The sequence below is a fragment of the Epinephelus moara genome, chromosome 8 (genome assembly GCF_006386435.1).
Source record: "Epinephelus moara isolate mb chromosome 8, YSFRI_EMoa_1.0, whole genome shotgun sequence".
Classification (NCBI taxonomy): domain Eukaryota; kingdom Metazoa; phylum Chordata; class Actinopteri; order Perciformes; family Serranidae; genus Epinephelus; species Epinephelus moara.
Genome location: NC_065513.1, coordinates 19,711,330 through 19,728,639, shown reverse-complemented (window position 1 = coordinate 19,728,639; position 17,310 = coordinate 19,711,330). Strand labels below are relative to the sequence as shown.

General features: G+C 40.3%; 2 protein-coding genes across 3 annotated transcripts in view; both read left to right on the top strand.

Moving 5' to 3' along the window:
* Positions 1-14,088, top strand: part of iqgap2 (IQ motif containing GTPase activating protein 2) — a 38,900-nt gene extending 24,812 nt beyond the window's left edge. The window contains exons 16-39 of one of the 2 annotated variants that reach the window (XM_050050755.1): positions 5-31; positions 345-435; positions 1,291-1,458; positions 1,584-1,726; positions 1,918-2,088; positions 2,289-2,372; positions 2,532-2,603; positions 2,704-2,773; positions 3,088-3,296; positions 3,503-3,655; positions 3,769-3,932; positions 4,099-4,323; positions 5,187-5,327; positions 6,493-6,577; positions 6,716-6,948; positions 7,547-7,679; positions 8,626-8,728; positions 8,827-8,968; positions 10,097-10,184; positions 10,298-10,510; positions 10,627-10,787; positions 10,968-11,111; positions 12,992-13,100; positions 13,443-14,088. In XM_050050755.1, the coding sequence (XP_049906712.1) occupies positions 5-31; positions 345-435; positions 1,291-1,458; positions 1,584-1,726; positions 1,918-2,088; positions 2,289-2,372; positions 2,532-2,603; positions 2,704-2,773; positions 3,088-3,296; positions 3,503-3,655; positions 3,769-3,932; positions 4,099-4,323; positions 5,187-5,327; positions 6,493-6,577; positions 6,716-6,948; positions 7,547-7,679; positions 8,626-8,728; positions 8,827-8,968; positions 10,097-10,184; positions 10,298-10,510; positions 10,627-10,787; positions 10,968-11,111; positions 12,992-13,100; positions 13,443-13,556 (3,243 nt within the window). In that variant the 3' untranslated portion in view covers positions 13,557-14,088. The remainder of the gene's footprint in view (positions 1-4; positions 32-344; positions 436-1,290; positions 1,459-1,583; positions 1,727-1,917; positions 2,089-2,288; positions 2,373-2,531; positions 2,604-2,703; positions 2,774-3,087; positions 3,297-3,502; positions 3,656-3,768; positions 3,933-4,098; positions 4,324-5,186; positions 5,328-6,492; positions 6,578-6,715; positions 6,949-7,546; positions 7,680-8,625; positions 8,729-8,826; positions 8,969-10,096; positions 10,185-10,297; positions 10,511-10,626; positions 10,788-10,967; positions 11,112-12,991; positions 13,101-13,442) is intronic. The other variant, XM_050050756.1, reaches the window with a different exon arrangement.
* Positions 14,089-14,190: 102 nt separating this feature from the next.
* Positions 14,191-17,033, top strand: f2r (coagulation factor II (thrombin) receptor). The gene is made up of 2 exons (XM_050050757.1): positions 14,191-14,425; positions 15,660-17,033. Exons 1-2 carry the CDS (start codon positions 14,356-14,358, stop codon positions 16,877-16,879), a joined length of 1,290 nt encoding a protein of 429 aa, XP_049906714.1. The 5' UTR covers positions 14,191-14,355; the 3' UTR covers positions 16,880-17,033.
* Positions 17,034-17,310: the final 277 nt, after the last annotated feature.

Sequence of the window (17,310 nt, the reverse complement as noted above, 5' to 3'; positions counted from 1 at the left end):
TCAGCTCTTACCTCTGGACACAGGGGAAATGGTACTGTTTATCATTTGCCGTTGCTCTAATAGCACTAGCTTGTGTGTTGTTAGTAATCAGTGTTGCTATGAAGTGCTACTGCCGTAGAGCAAAATCTCCACAATCCTAACTTGATGAATTTGCATAATGTACTGTAACTACACAAATTTCTAACATTGAACATTGAATATTTTGACCAAAATTTCACTAAGATTTCTAATGTAATATCAAGTTAGTATTGTGCAGCTACGCATGAATGATGCCCTGTGTGCCACGTTTGGTCTCTTCCATCTGACAAGAAGAAAAGTGACCTTGTGCTTTCACCTAATTGCAGAGCTCTGGAGATGAGTCTGCAGTACTGTGGCTGGACCAAATCCAAGAGGCCATACACACAGCCAACCAGGATGAAGAGGAGGCTCTCACATGTGTGTACTCAGAGTTCAGATTCACTCATCCATAAATGTCTTACACAATAGTTAATTCATGTCCTGTCAATTCTCCTTATACAACGAGCACATCGAGTACTAGATCCTGATCGTCTAGAGGATGTGCGTTTTTATTTCAGATCACCACACAACTCTGACATAATGTTCCGAATTGATATTCACAAGGCTACAGCTCCTTCTACTAACTGATGTAGTAATAAAGTAACCTTTACTTCAAGGTTTTTAGTGTCCCCACACAAATCTTTTATTTGAAGAGCATAATGACCCAAAATATGAGCAAACAATATTTACATTTTGATCATATGTGACATTTGACAGATAGTAAATACTGCCATGAATAATAACATGATCTTTTGTGATACATTATTAATACTCTGGCACCAGTGTCGGGATCGTTCCTGTTGCATTATTGAGGCAGACACAGTATTTCTTCCCTCCCCTGCAGTCTTTCTCAGAGCTGCTCTGCCATGTGGCAGTTCAGCCTAATGCTCCATTTATGTCTGATAGTAAAATGATGACACATAATTCAGTGTTATGGTTCAAACATTATGTTCTTCTACTACACATTGTTTGGTATTAATTCTTTATAAAACTAACACTGAAAGCTCTTAATAACACAGTGAAGAGATACATCAAAGGTTTTGTCAGGTATTTTTTTAGGGATACATCTTCCTTTTTAGTTGCAGCGATATTATGATGTAGATTGCCTTTGTGTTGATAATTATTGTGGATTATTCCTTGCTCATTCACCAGTTTTTACCTTGCCATTACTGTGCTGTTTATATATTTGACTCAACAACGACTTCTTTTGTTCAACCTTGTTTGCTTTGCCAGTGACTGGAGCAGTGGCTGATATTAACAGGATAGTGGCCGAGGGGGACTCTCAGAATACGCTGCAGGCTTTGCAAGTTCCCAGTGCAGGACTGAAAGCGGTGCTCCCTGAATGTGCTGACACATACCAGGCTGAATTGGCACAGAGACAAACAAACAGTGCTACGAAAGGTAACTTGACATATTGCACAGGTATCACAAAAAACTGAAGTTCACCGTCAGTCACATGATTGTCAGATTTGGATTTCAGTATGATATTCAGTGTGTCTAAAGGGGCACTTTCTGCTTTCCTCCAGGGGGCACTGATAGTGTGTGGGTAAAGCATTGCATAAAGGACAGATATGACTACTATTATAACCTGGAAACTGGACAGGGCACCTGGGAGGAGCCTGAAGGATTTGAACACAATGGTGGCCATCTCAGCAAAGACGAAATCCAGGTATTCCCTTTGCACTGCATAGTTTCACCGCTCCATTGTGTAATGTTGTGGCAGCATTCTTGATTACCGTCTTGGTTTAACAATGGATTCAGTGATATTCATTTTAACATTGTACTAATCATTTGATCAGTTAATATTCACACTATAGAGGCTTTATTTTTCAATCTGAAAAACTTATCTTTTCCCCTCAGAGTGCTATCAGCTGTTTGACTGCAGACTATAACAGGGAGCAGTTGTGGATGGCCAATGAAGCCCTGGTGACTCAGCTGCAGGCAAGGATCAGAGGTTACCTGGTCAGGAAAAAGCATGCCCAGAGAATGGAGTATCTACGCCAGCAAGAACCGCACGTCGTCAAATTGCAGGTAGAGTGTGGCTCCACTGTGAACTGGGAAAAGTGTATATTGTTATGTTTGCATTATTCTTAAATGAAAATCCCAAACTAGAAAAAGCATTTAAAACATTTTTTTAGAGCAGTAAAAACACCTAGGAGTAATAATCCTAATAGTCACAACTCGCTGCATGCACATATAATTTTTGATCATGTTTTTTCATTTTTCTGCAGGCCTGCTGGAAAGGTTACAAACAGAGGAAAATGTACAACGACAGGAAGAATTTGCTCCAGAAAAATGTTGGTTCTGTTGTGAAGGTGATTCATTGTTTTCCTTTTGTACATATATACGTATTAAAAAATAAACTATTACTGTTGTAGCTTGGATTTGCAAACATTTATTAAATTAATTTGCATGTAAGTAACATTACAAAGCGACCATATCAAAGACTTGACATGAAACACTGGTGTTTTCAGATCCAGTCTCTGGTGAAAATGTGGAAAGCCAAACGTAAATACAATGAGAGGTTGCAGTTCTTCAGAGAACATGTAAGTAACACTTAAATCAGTCGATATCACTGAGCAGCATCCTTTGGATTTGTGTTGTTTGTTCATGTTGTGTAAGACTCACTGTTTTCTGTGTGCTCAGGAAAAAGAAATTGTGAAAATCCAGGCGTTTCTAAAGGCCAACAAAGCCAGAGATGACTACAGGACCCTTAGTGAGTCAGAAAGACATTTTACGCAACATTAGAAATAAGTGTTTTTCCAGTTATAAAGGATGCTTTGTAGTTGAGTGTCACTGTTTTTTTCTTTTTTTTAGCTTATCTGGTAGCTGTACTAGTTCAGTAATCAGTCTTGCATCACTTATTTTCTTTTTCCAGATTTACTTGTGAATTTGTGAATCTTCTGAAAGCACAAATAGCCATTCTTCAATTATAGTTACAGATGATAAAATGATAAAAACATCATTACATGTGTAAATTTTTATGAGAGACCAGTGCTTTTGCTGACTTTCTTCAATGCCAAATCTCAGCTGGGGCCAAGGATCCTCCTCTGTCAGTGGTGCGCAAGTTTGTCCACTTGTTGGAGCAGAGCTCCCTGGACCTTCAAGAAGAGCAGGAAGTGACGCGGCTCAGGGAAGAAGTGGTCACAAATATTCGCTCCAACCAGCAGATGGAGAAAGACTTGAACCTGATGGACATAAAGATTGGACTGCTGGTGAAGAACAGGATCACTCTGCAGGTTGGCAACCCTTTCTTTTATGTGTGCAAGGAAAGGAAAGTTATACTGTGATTTTATGTTGATTGACATCATTCACAGCTTGGTAGCTGCACAGGTTTCAAGCACAGGTTCCTAACACTAAACTGTAATAATTAGATTTCTGTTATTATATCTTGTCCCGTCCAGTTTTGCTACTTAACTCTTTCGGTGTTTGTTTCTTTGAAAAGGATGTCGTGTCCCACAATAAGAAAATGAAGAACAAGAAAAATAAAGCAAGTAAAGAGGACTTGACGACAGGAGCTAAACTGGGTATCAAGGGTCTGAGTAAAGGCCAGAGAAGGAAACTGGAGGCCTACCAACATCTCTTTTACCTACTGCAGGTGATACAAAAATGTGTCTTAATCTCCAACTTGCATCCACTCACCTTAAAAGTTTTATTAGGGTAATCTTTCTTCATATATTTAATGCTACTCCCTTTTTCTTTTCCCTTTAGACCAATCCACACTACCTGGCCAAGCTGATTTTCCAGATGCCCCAAAACAAGTCCACTAAGTTTATGGACACTGTGGTCTTTACCTTGTACAACTACGCTTCTAACCAGAGAGAAGAATACCTGCTGCTCAAACTCTTCAAGACTGCTCTGGAGGAGGAAATCAAGTGAGAACCGTGACTTTAATCAATACTCTCTACACTTAATTACACTATTATATTACTGCAGTGGTTCTAATGTATTACAGCTACATAAGTGAAACACATGAACACCAAACTTTGTGTTTTATCTGGCGGACAGTACCAACTGACCCATCTTCTCCCTGTGTCTCAGTTCTAAGGTGGACCAGATCCAAGACATAGTGACGGGGAACCCAACAGTCATCAAGATGGTGGTGAGCTTCAACAGAGGTGCACGTGGCCAAAACACGCTCAGGCAGTTGCTGGCTCCGGTGGTCAAAGACATCATTGAGGACAAGAGTTTAGGCATCAACACCAACCCAGTGGATGTGTACAAAGCCTGGGTCAACCAGCTAGAGACGGCTACCGGAGAGGCCAGGTAGGGGAAAATACAGTGGGTAAAAATATCGTAGATGGAGGGGTTGTCCTTTGTTATGGTCCAGAGTTTGATATAAATGAATACTTGATCATTTGATCAGAGGTCAGTTGTGTTGACTTTTGTTATGTTATTTTTTGGACACATTAGTATTGTTTTATTACAGAATCCATATCTTATCTATCTATAACTTTCAAAAACGTAGAATGACATTCATTCATACATTTTTCCAAAGCATTTAAAGTGGAAACTTTCCAATTCCGCCTTGTTTTCCTCAGCGCCTTGCGACTACCACAGCTTCCACAATTACTTTGGTTGTTTCACTGTCTGTCACTCGGGATAGCAACTGCGAAGAACTCACACTGATACTCTTTGGTAACTTGGGATAGCTACTGATAGCTACCGTGGGAAAACAAAAGCGCTATCCTCCTCCTGTTGTTGTTGCGCAATAGATGACACCCTTCCTTTGTGCCGGAAATCAAGCCTTTATTTTTTAAGGGAGGTCCAGTATCAGCCAGAATTGCAAAGTGAGAACAAGGCTCATAGGGAACTAAACTAAATGCCAATGGTGACATTATTCTGTAGCCATTATATTGAGCAATCAACATTTACTTCATAATAAGTAAAAATCAGTCTACTACCACTTTAATTTGAAGGTTAGGTTCTCTCTTTTACACCATACTTACATGAGTGATACCACATATACCTGGCATTAAATGTACAGTAGCAAATCAGTCTGATAGTTTATGGGATGCTTTAGAATTATTTTTCAGTAATGTAGAAAATACAGACTTTTTACCCAGTGCCAAAAAAATGCAGAAAAACAGTGAGCCTAACATATTTCTACTGTTCTTTACATCCCTCAGCAAGCTGCCTTATGAAGTGACTCCCGAGCAGGCCATGTCACATGAGGAAGTACGCAACAGGCTGGAGGCCTCCAGTCTGGCGCTGCGGTCTGCCACAGATAAGGTCTTGAACTCCATTGTGTCCTCACTGGATAATATCCCGTAAGTATTAGGACCTGTTAAGTGTCAATGTCCACTTATCTTTTGTTTTCTCTGTGATAGTGCTGCTCATCAGTGTCTGAGCGTGTTGGTCAGCATGATTTTGTCGACTCTGGTGTCATTTTCTACTTTTTTTATAAACCACATTAACTGTAAGGAAGAATTAAATGAGTGTGTTTGATGTTTGCCATTGAAAGCGTTCTAACAAAGTCACACAAAGTAACACAAACACATTACAGTCTAATTCAGTCGAATACAATGCAGTGTAATTAATACCAGCTTTGTGAAAATTCTCAACTTTGATATGTTTTGAGACTGTGAGAGGTGTTGATTCATGAGGCCATCATTTGGAGTGGTTGTTGTGTTGTGCAGAACGCCGTTATATTTTTAGCTGTCCCTGTTATTTTGTCCACCCCCTGCATTCTGCCCTAGTATTGTTTCAACAGGAAATACCTTATGTCGAGGAAGGAAGGTGCAGTTAGATTTTTTAAATCAAATTTCACGTGGTTATGTGGTGAAAATATTTGGAAGGACACAAAATATATAAACATAGTTTCCTCTCTGTGCATAATGCTTTGTTTATTTATGTATTTATTAACAAGCATTTTTATCCTTTGTATTTAAATATTAATGTACTTATTTTTAAAAATCTTTTTCTATGTACTCATCCCTCTGCCAAGTATTAGTCTGTAAGAGCAACGTGTGTAAAATAGGGCTAGACAGGATATGATCATGTCATTTGCCACTCTGGTTGTTTATGTCTCAGCTGCATGTTGGGACATGGTCATTACTACATAATCATTGCTTCGCAGCAAGCAATCATATGTCCAGTTGCTCAAACACAAGAACAGAACTCTGCTTTGTGCTTCATTTGCCACACCCAAGTAACTCAGCATTGTGACAGTGACATAAATATTCATCTTTTTACTTTTTATTTAAAAAGATCTGAAGACTTTTGTTCCACTAGATGGTGCTAAGGTTGTGTATGCATACATATAAAGAGACACTGAAAGCCATCATTATTCGCAGTAATTACACAAGTATGTTTCAAGTAAGTCCTGCTTTCCCTGTCATGAGCTTGTATCATTGTATCATTTGTCCTTTGGTATGCTGATGCATGTTGTTTTGTGTTTTGACATCCCATCGATGCTTTTTGTTTTGCATGTAGTTATGGCATGAGATACGTAGCAAAAGTTCTGAAGAACAGCCTCCACGAAAAGTTTCCAGATGCCTCAGAGGATGAGCTGATGAAGGTAGAAGCCCCCAGATGAATACATTTACATTTGTGTTTTTGCCCCTTATGCATGTTTTATTACTGTGGGCATGCTGAGGTGAGCACAGTTACATTTCACAGCAGGGTTAAGTGATGCATTCTCGTCTATGTATGACAGATCGTAGGAAACCTGCTGTACTACCGCTTCATGAACCCAGCGATCGTGGCTCCTGATGGCTTCGACATCATCGACATGTCGGCAGGAGGGCAGCTTCACGTGGACCAGCGTCGTAACCTGGGATCTGTGGCGAAGATGCTACAGCACGCTGCTGCCAATAAGCTGTTTGAGGGCGAGAATGCACACATGACGCCGATGAACACCTACATATCTCAGACATATGAGAAGTTTAGGTAAGGAATTAATATTGATAAAAAAAAATATGTTTTGTAGCTGGTAAAAAAAGGTTCTGAGGAAACTTTGTTTTTATGTCAGGGCATGCAAAAATAAAATTTCTTTCCGATAACAAAGCCAAGAGTATGGAAACATCCAGTAAATCCTGTTTATAAACATGTTTCACTTGTAAGGTAGGGAACAGGGTGAGCTGACATGGTGGAAGTGAAGGTAATCCTGGCAAAGGAAGAGACTTCTATCTGCTGTATCAGCAGCTGGGAGACATGATCACTTAAACTAACTGAACTTTGGCCAGACTAACACAAACTCACAAATAAGAAGGGCTGGGCCAGTGTGTGTGCAGTTATCTGCTCCACATTGCTGAAGTGTTTGACTCATCATTTCTGGAAATCCACACAAGCATTTGTCCATTTTCTGGGAACACACTAGCATGAGCAATTTGCCCAAGTTGAAAAAGTCACAGGCATATTAAAGACAATTCAGTATGACTTTACAGTATGTCCTTGTCATTCTGCAAATGCTGGTTTTTATCTGTGTAAGTATTTGGGGCTCAATAAGACCAATAACCACTAACTACTGACGTTCCTCCTCCTTCAGGGTATTTTTCCAGTCAGCGTGTGACGTCCCTGAACCTGAGGAGAAGTTTAATATTGATGAATACTCAGACATGGTGACTCTAAGCAAGCCCATCATCTACATCTCCATAGATGAGATCATCAATACCCACTCGGTAAACGCAAGAAAATGACTCAAACATTCTTTAGACCAGATATGAACTTACTTTAGACTTCATTGAGAACATGCAGTGTTATAAATTATATATTGTACATGTCCTAGTTCATGACTCATCATAATTATAAAAGATTTATTCTTCTGTCAGTCAGTATCATGTTCATAGTGATGCTACAGTTACTATACAGTATTATTTTAACGTCAAACCAGACTCTTGATTCTACAACTGGTTTTATTTTTTATCTCCCTTTATAATGTTGCAGTCAAATGCACATTATTTCATTTGTGCTAGTCCCATGAGCACTAGTATTACATATTTTAGTATTACTATTAAAAGAAATGGCGGCATGGTGGTGCAGTGGTTAACATTGTCGCCTCACAGCAAGAGGGTTACTGGTTTGAACTCTTGTTAGGATGTATCGTCACGTCTTGTCCCTTTCTCTTCCTTTATCACTTGTTTCTCACACAGCCATATACTTTCATTACATCATCATCCTTTTTCCTTTATTTATATTTCCAGACCACTTCCTTAGAAGGGGGTATAGTGGTGGGGACATCAGTAGGTTGAAGCCATCTGTGTCCTTTTGTCATCAGTGTCACTCTACACATATTCACGAGAGGACTCACAATACACATGACGTGCATGTTGGTCTGAGCAGATGCTGCCTTAACCTTCACTTTGCACACTAAGATAATTTTATCATTTCCTGTGTGTTATCTGGATGATATTTCTGTAGTGTTTTATGTGTAGGCCTTAGCTTGGTGTGTTTGTGTGCCACAAGCAGTGTCAGTACTTGCGTAGAAATGGTTTAACTTGTATCCAGTTTCTCCATTGATACTTTAAATAAGGATCATTTATCATGTCACAATATTTTTCAGTGACTAGTTACTGAGTAAATATTGAAGCTTTTTGCACAGGACTAATCCCATCTGTGTTTGTGCAGCTGCTTTTGGAGCATCTGGAGGCCATCTCTCCTGACCACAATGACCTGCTGCATGAGCTGCTGCAGGACCTGGGAGACGTCCCTGATGTGGAGACATTGCTCGGTACTGTTGAACAAACTTTTATTGATATTAATCACAAGTTAACCACTAGTCGGCCGTAGTGTATTTATCATCATACACACCGTGCTGCTCTGTTTCAGGGGAAGGAGCTGTAGACCCGAATGACCCGAACAGAGAGAGCGCTCTGAGCCAGCTGGCCAAGACGGAGATCTCCCTCACCCTGACCAGCAAGTTTGAGCTGCTGGAAGGAGACGACAAAGACTTGAAGACTCTAATGACAAAGTACGTTTACAGATGGAGGATGGTGAGACAAATGCAAAGCCTGCTGTCATGATTTGATGTTGCAGTAATCTGAATTCTAACAGTATGGGACTTTGTAAATCATCTTCATTCATGTGCCATAATCCAGTCTTTGATGTGTATTTAAAACCATTACACTGAATCATCCTCACTCAGAAATACTCAGTGTAGAATTTAGGATTGCTGTGAATTCTGTGTGATGCACTGTACTCAGCCTTTCTAGACACAGTGTGTGTTTCTTTGCGGCTGTCACTCAGTAGCGTGTCTTTGCTGCCTTTCCTGCTCTTCTATCATTTCCTGTCCCAACAGGAAAGGGTTTGGTGGTCAGCGTTATCTTTCCTTTAAACATGTATCCGTCTGGATCTGTTTCTTACAAGAGGCCGTACTGGAGAGTTGGTCTCTTTCGTTTTTGTTTTGTTTTTTTCTTTTTTGGCATTTAAAGCAGGATTTCTGCAGGAGTTATATGTGTCCTTTAAATTTGGTTTGTCTTTGCATGATGTGGTCAGACCACGCAAGCAAGACTGCAGCAACAAGTCACAGGAATAGTGTGGAACATTAAAAAAAAATGACCTGATGGGATTCTCCAATTTATGAAATTTATAGGAATGGTAAAAACTGTTTGGCAAAAATATGCGTAGCCTGAATACTTACAGAACATAGATATGATGGTGCTATTGGGTCCAAGCTTGCAAAAAAATCCCAATCAGATGCTCCTCTTCTCATAACTTCCCACTAAATTTCATTAGTCTGTTGAAAAGCTTTTAAAGTAACTGGACCAACACACAAACCACAATGTTTATGGACTTAAAGCAGTAAAGTGAAGATGATGTGATATAGGTGGGACTAGAGTGTTACCTGTTGTGGTGTATGAATTGTTTTCCGATTATGATTGATGATGGGGAATGATTATTAAACTCTGCTGGAAAAGCAGACGTTGCACTGCACTTTGTGGTAGCAGGCACGTTACATGTCTGGATACCCACGACCCTTTTCCAAGTGTTTTTCTGCCATTACATGAGAACTGCTTCCTGTATAGTTTTAGACATCACACCTGAAATAAAACAAAGAGGTCCAGCTATTACAGATTATCTTATTCTGTGTGTGTATCAGGACAAAAAAGCTGATAGTGGATGTGATTCGGATTCAGCCAGGAGAGGCCTTGCCTGAAATTCTTGAGACCCCGGCTTCTCCCGTGCAGGTAATATTTTTTTCCTTACCTATATACCCAACAGCCGATGAATACATGCACTTAAGTTTTTGTTTAGAGTTCTGACAGTTTTCTGCACTTATTATTTGACTTTGCTCCTGAAGGAGTCGGAGCATACTAAGATTGTAGAGCGCCGGGCAGTCCAGGATGCTCAGACACCAGAAGGTCTAAAGAGCAGCCCGGCAGTACTGGAGGACAGCCAGCTGCCTCTCGAGCAGAAGAAGAGGAAGATCCTGAGAAACCTCCGTAACCTGGAGCAGGCTGGCCTCGTCACTGTCAGTAACAGATACCAGGACCTCATCAATGACATATCAAAGGTACATAAGCAGGTCTTCATTCACAAAGGAGGGTTCATGCCTGCAATGCTACACGTGTTGTTGGGTCTGTTCAGTTTCTGAATTTGTAAAGTGCAGCCAAAACCTTTAATTGACAGGACATCCGCTACCAAAGACGCTACAGACAGAGGAGGAAGGCCGAGCTTGTGAAGCTCCAGCAGACGCTCTCAGCACTTAACTCAAAAACAGCTTTTTACCAGGAACAGATGAACTATTACGATACCTACATCAAAACCTGCCTGGATAACCTCAACAGAAAGTGAGTTGCACCTTCTTTACTTCTAATACCTACTGTGGATTAACAGTTTTTCAAACGTTTTGCTCTCACTGTGCAAATAATACTCTTGCTTCCTATTAGTTGTGTTCTGTAGATGGTTTGATGGATGGGGCAAAAATTCTTGTGATTTTACTTATGTGTTGTTGTGTTTTGTGTGTCCAGGAATTCACGCAGGTCTATAAAACTGGACGGCAAAGGAGAAAATAAGGGCAGTAAGAAGTGGAAGCCACAGTCTCTGAAGTACACTGCAGCAAGGCTGCATGAGAAAGGAGTCATCCTGGAGATAGAAGGACTACAGACAAACCAGTGAGTTACACTTTTTACCACCTATATAAAGACAGACTACTACTAGATACTATGTACCAAGAAAGGCAGAACAATTTTCTAGCCTGTTTTTTCTTAAATGGGGGTACACGTACCTCTGAGTGTACTTTTGAGTACTGCAGGTGAGATTTCTTAAAAATGTTGATGTGAAAAATAAAAGTTGCGCATAAATCCTTGACTCCCTGAATTGTAAGTTTTCAAAAACTTACCAAAAAGATGCAGTTCAATGTAACTACAGTATCTCAAGCAGGATTTATATTTGTGCGTCAGCTCTATGCAGAGCCTTCACACGTGGCCTACGCGGTTGTGAGCATTTATATTTGTGCAGTGGTGTGTCTGTGTCTCTCTGCAGTTACACCTCCAAAACACTAGTCGGCGGCGGGGGTTTCTGTGAAGTGCTGTGTAGTTTAGTTGATTCAGAACACACTCAAAACATACATTAAACATGGCTTAATAGAGATCATTTCAAACACAAGTTCACAAATCAGCTTCACTCTAACTCGCAGCATTCACAGACAGAACACCTGTCTTTTCTGGACACATTTTCCCCACAAATACAACATGCTAATGTTTTTAGCACAAGCCTGTGACATTTTACGTTGTATAAATTAGCCTAGCGGCTAGCAGATTTTTCCTCTACTCCAATGAAGCCAGGGAAAACAGCAACATTTAACAAAGGCAATGTTACAAAATTTGGCTCCACTACAACGCACGAGGTTCACTTAAACAACTGTCTTATACTAAACAGGTTTTCTAAACAAATATAACATGCTAACATTATTAGCACAAGCCTATGGCATTTTACATTGTGTGAATTAGCCTAGCAACAAGCAGAGATTTCCTCTGCTCATATGAAGCCAGGATAAATCACACACAAGACTTAAACTGTTATTTTGTGGAAGCTTTACTGTCTTCACAATTTCTTGTTTTTTATCTGTGAAATTACAGTAAATAAAAGTTTTGTTTCCACTGAGGGAAATGGTTTCAACTTACAAAAATAGACAGGTCTGCGTCACCACAACGTATAAATCCTGCATCAGTGTTATTGCATCATAACAGAAAATTGGCTTGAAATGAATTTAATGATGAATTCTAAACATGAAACATAAACACAAACGTTGTTCCATTACAGGTTGTTCAGTGAATCAAACTCTGATGTTACAGCGCTGTATTTTACCTCTTTATATGGGCTTTGTTTTTGTTACAAATGTTTTACACTGGTCAGGGAGTACTTGGCTGAAAATAGAAAAATACAAAGAGTACATTATTGAAAAAACTTTAAAAACCATCGTTCTAGCCACTGCAAGCATACATGGCTAAAGATCATTTCTATATCATGGGTTTATACGAACAAGAATCTTAAGTTTCAATGAGTTCAGTCGTATCCGACCTCACTATATGGTTCTTTTTTCCTAAGAAGAGGAACGATGTCTGTTCAAAGTGACAAGACTTTGTTGTGAACTGGTCTCTGATATACAAAACACAGGACATGCCTTGTCAGCTTTGTTTTATGAAAGAAAAATGTTATTAGGGATATTGTTCAGTGAGATGACATCTGTCTTCATGCCTCATCTGTTATTCTCAAAACCGAAACAATGCTCTTTATTGAGTTTCTGAGCTGAGATGTTCAACTGCACCCAAGAGGGAATGTAGAGGAGTTGTGTAGAAATGTTAAAAATGATAAACTACAAACAGATCAGATCCATCAAAGCAAGTTTAAGCTGATTTGAGTCCCTCTGTAGTGTGGGAACTACTGTCATTGACTTTTACTGTCTCTGCAATAACAGGACAATAACTATAAAAGGTGTATTATGGGGTGTTTGTGCTGTGTTGTCACTTTTTCTCTTTCTCTTTTATTTTAGGTTCAAAAATGTCATGTTTGATATCTCACCCACTGAGGAAGTCGGGGATTTTGAGGTGAAGGCCAAGTTTATGGGAGTCGAGATGGAAAAAGTCCAGCTACATTTCCAGGTAAACATTTCCCAAGTGCGTCACAATATCGCAAAATATAGCAGCTCGCTAGTCAATGCTACACCTCGATGACAGATGGTTAAATGTCCCTTTCCACTCATCGGAGTACGAGCAGGAAATATCACTGAAACAAAACATTTCACAGTAAAGACAGTCGTGGAAACATTAGTTGTAATGAAGTCTGAGTGTGTATCAAGTATGAACACACTGGATATGAAAACATAGTGTATGAATATAAGTGTGTACAGAATAGACGAGGCTGTAATCAGAGGCCACTTTTATGTTGTATTTAAACCTGCAACATTAGCACCGTGTCTCTATGAATTATTATTCTGTGTTCAGGACCTGCTTCAGCTGCAGTACGAAGGCGTGGCCGTCATGAAGATGTTCGACAAAGCCAAAGTGAACGTCAATTTACTCATCTTCCTCCTGAACAAAAAATTCTACGGAAAATAAGAAAGCAAAGAAGAAGAGGGAGAAAGCAACGGGAGAGTAAAGGGGAAACAGACGGTGCCTTCTGACACTACTGAGAATATTGAACAAAATTAATTTAGTCAGAAAACATCAGATGTTTTATCTCATCTGATTATAATTTGATGGATCACACCAAAATGAAATGTTGTCCAACCAAATGTGTCCGTTCTGTATTTTTCCACGTGGTGATTGTAAATGTAATGTATTTTTAAGAATGAAACTGTAATGATGTTCATGTTTTGTATGTAAAAACTATGAAACACACTGTTGTTGTTACCTTGTCTGTTGAAACGACTGTCTGTTAGTTCACACATGGAGCCAGCCGCCCTGCATGGCTCTATGACATACTGTAGTTTACCAGTGCCTTTTAATTCAGCTCTGTAAAGAAACATGTTTTAATGAATAAAACATCTAAAAAAATTTAAAAGCTACAGCTGATGTATTTTTAATATGTATTATCAAGTGATTTCTAATGTTGAAACAACGTGCTTAATAAATTACATGTCTACAATTATTTTTTTCTCATTTGTCAGCCATATAATTATTATTTTTTGTATTTCTTTGAAGACAGATATTACCGTCTGAAGATGTGGGTCACTGGTGTACATTATTCCTCTGTATTGGGGAGGAGATGTGCAGGGAGGTGGAGGCGGAGTATCCACACTGCACTGTAACAACATGTTTGACGCTAGCAGAAAAACACTTCAGTAACTCTCAAGGCAAACTGATAATGTCAGCCTTCTTGTAGTTGTCAGATATTTTGAAGACGCACAGGGAAGCCATGGTTCACTTGTCAGCAGGGTTGTTGGTATTGTTTTCACTGCAGAGCTCAGCACTCATCCCCCAAAATGGTAAGTTGCTTTCTGAACCATAAATGTTGTGTCAATTCTGTGATAATTAATGATTACAGATTGCTCTGTAATTGTCCACGCTACAGGTTTGCTTACAAATATAAGATAGGATGATTTAGTTTATCTTAACAGCTGCTTCAACTGAACAACACTGTAGTGCATACTTTCCTTTATGTCAGGCCATAACCTGGAGTGTAAACAGCAGCCTGGACTATAAGAACTGCTTATATGTAGGAATGATGTTGCATTCACTTCTCCAACATGCCTGAACAAATTAGGGCCTGAAACTGCAATGACTTGCCAGTAAATGAAACTTAAAACGTGTCAGTCTGGCAGCAGATCTTGGACAGTGGTGGAAAACAACTCAATAACAGTCACGGGTTGCATTTTTCTGCATCAAGTACTTTTTGTATTAGTTTAAGTACATTGTCTTGATTATACTTGTATGCTTTTACTTGTGTAACATTTTCAATACAGGACTTTTATGTGTAACAAAGTATTTTTAAGGTGGGATATTAGTATTTTTACTGAAGGATCTGAATTCTCTGTTAATTAAGTAACCAATCTGTACAAGGAGGACTTCTGAATTAAAGTAAATTATGCTCATACTTAAATTAACCTGTTAAATATCCATTTTTTTCCCAGACATAAAATTATTCAAATCACTGGTAACTTTATGAAATAATCAGTCTTTTTTTTGTTTTTTAATTGTCATGGAAAAGTAGGTGAAAAAGTGTTTTATGGTCAGTCACAACTGTGACCGGTGGGATAATGTGTTGCATCTGCCATTTATTGACCAAATTAACATAATCTCCTATGCAGTCATCAAAATTCTGATATATCCCAGCTTATTAACACATTTAAAACTCACTGCCAGTCCCCAGCATTGCCACTAGAAGGCTCTATCACATTCTAATCTATCTGTTTTACATATCAAACACTTACACATACATATATCAACCTAAAAAAAAGAAGAGTAGAAGGTTACGTCGAACAAGAACCATGTATGTATACAAGTACATGTACATTAAGATGCACTGTGTCATCCCACTGGTCAAGTGTAAAAAACTGGGAAAATTTGGTGTACTAACCCTTTAAAAAGTGTTGGTAACTGAGTGCTATATATGATAATAATATAACTGCATCTGAGTCTGAATGGAGCATTTACAAAGAATGTGTCACATGACAAAAGTCTAAACACCACTGATGTATTCTGCCCTGTGTCTCTTTAAAGGTTCTATGCCCTTCCTACGGACATTTTCTGGTCACTTTGTGATGGTCACTGATGAGCCTATTGACTACGTTGACCTGTCTGTGTTGGACAGTTCGAGGGATGACGGGGGGTCAGGCTCAGGGTCGGAGCGGGAGCCGGTGAAAAAACATGGCCCACACCGCCAGCCCCAGAAGCACTACTTTGTCTCAGATGAAGCTAAAAGTTTCCTCCAGGGTCGCCTGGCAACAAGCTTTGTCCCCTCCGTTTACACCCTCGTCTTCATCATCAGCGTGCCCCTCAACCTTGTTGCCGTAGTGATGTTTGTACATCCCGTCCGTCCCAGAAAACCAGCGGTGATCTACATGTTGAACCTGGCCTGCGCTGACCTGCTGTTCGGCCTGCTCCTTCCCTTCAAGATCGCCTACCATTACCATGGCAACAACTGGATCTATGGCGCCGTCATGTGCAGAGTTGTTACAGCAGCTTTCTATTGCAACATGTACTGCTCTGTCCTGCTCATGACGTGCATCAGCATTGACCGGTTCCTGGCTGTGGTGTACCCCATGAACTCATTGATGTGGCGCAGCCCTCAGACGGCTTCAGCTGTGTGTGCTGCCATGTGGCTGCTGGCCCTCGGAGGAGTATCCCCTCTCCTCATCTCAGGGCAAACCATCCATCTGTCAGACCTGGGCATCACCACCTGCCACGATGTGCAGGATGTGGAAAAACTACAAGCGTACTACCTTTACTTCTTCCCCATCTACTCCTCCATCTTCTTCTTCATCCCTCTTGTCTTCACTGCCGTCTGCTACGTGCGAATCATTCAGGCCCTGGCAGCAGCCAACGTGGAGAACCGCTCCAGGAAGACTCGAGCCGTGGTGATGGCTGTGGTCGTCCTGGTGGTGTTCGTGGTCTGCTTCGCCCCCACCAACATCATCCTGATGGTCCACTACGTCCAGCTGTCCCACAAGTCCAGCGACAGCTCCTACCAGGCGTACCTGCTCTCCATGTGTGTGGGCAGCCTCAGCTGCTGTCTGGACCCAGTCCTCTATTACTTTGCCTCCTCTCAGTCCCAGAAGCAGGTGGCGGCGCTGCTCAGATGTAGGCGACTGGCACGAGCAGAAAGCAGCTCAAGAACACAGAGTACAAGGATGAGCGAGCGGAGAGACAGCAGCAGGCCATGCAAGGTGGAGAGCGCTCAAGCTGGACTGGGGAGCCAATACAGCAGGCTGGTGGCTTAACTGAACTGTTTCTGAGAGACTTTTCAAACTTGCATCCACAATGTGTATTTAAATAAGGAAATGGTTTAATCAAGTCTGTCCAGTGCCTGGTAGTGCTGGACTTATTAGCTGTTAATTATTTTGCTATCATGAAATATATTCACCAGTATGACAGTGTGTGATAGGTTTGATTTCATTTCACAGACAGCTTGGCACTGCCATATCTTACTATCTTATCTTACTATATAATGACGAAAACTCTGTGGGCGTGTGTCTGTTCCTCGTTTTTCTCTTCACTGACTTGGTCAATCCATGTGAAATTTGGCACAGTGGTAGAGGGTCATGGGAGGATGCGAATGAAGCAATATTACATCAATTGGCCAAAGGGGGGCGCTATAGCAACCAATTGAAATTGCAAACTTTGAATGGGCATATCTCATGCCCCGTATGTC

What these genes read in the sequence shown, in the direction of transcription:
- f2r (XM_050050757.1), top strand. Translation starts at nt 14,356, where the DNA reads ATGGTTCACTTGTCAGCAGGGTTGTTGGTATTGTTTTCACTGCAGAGC. An exon ending in AGCACTCATCCCCCAAAATG is followed by an intron (nt 14,426 to 15,659) that starts GTAAGTTGCTTT and finishes GTCTCTTTAAAG; the next exon opens with GTTCTATGCCCTTCCTACGG.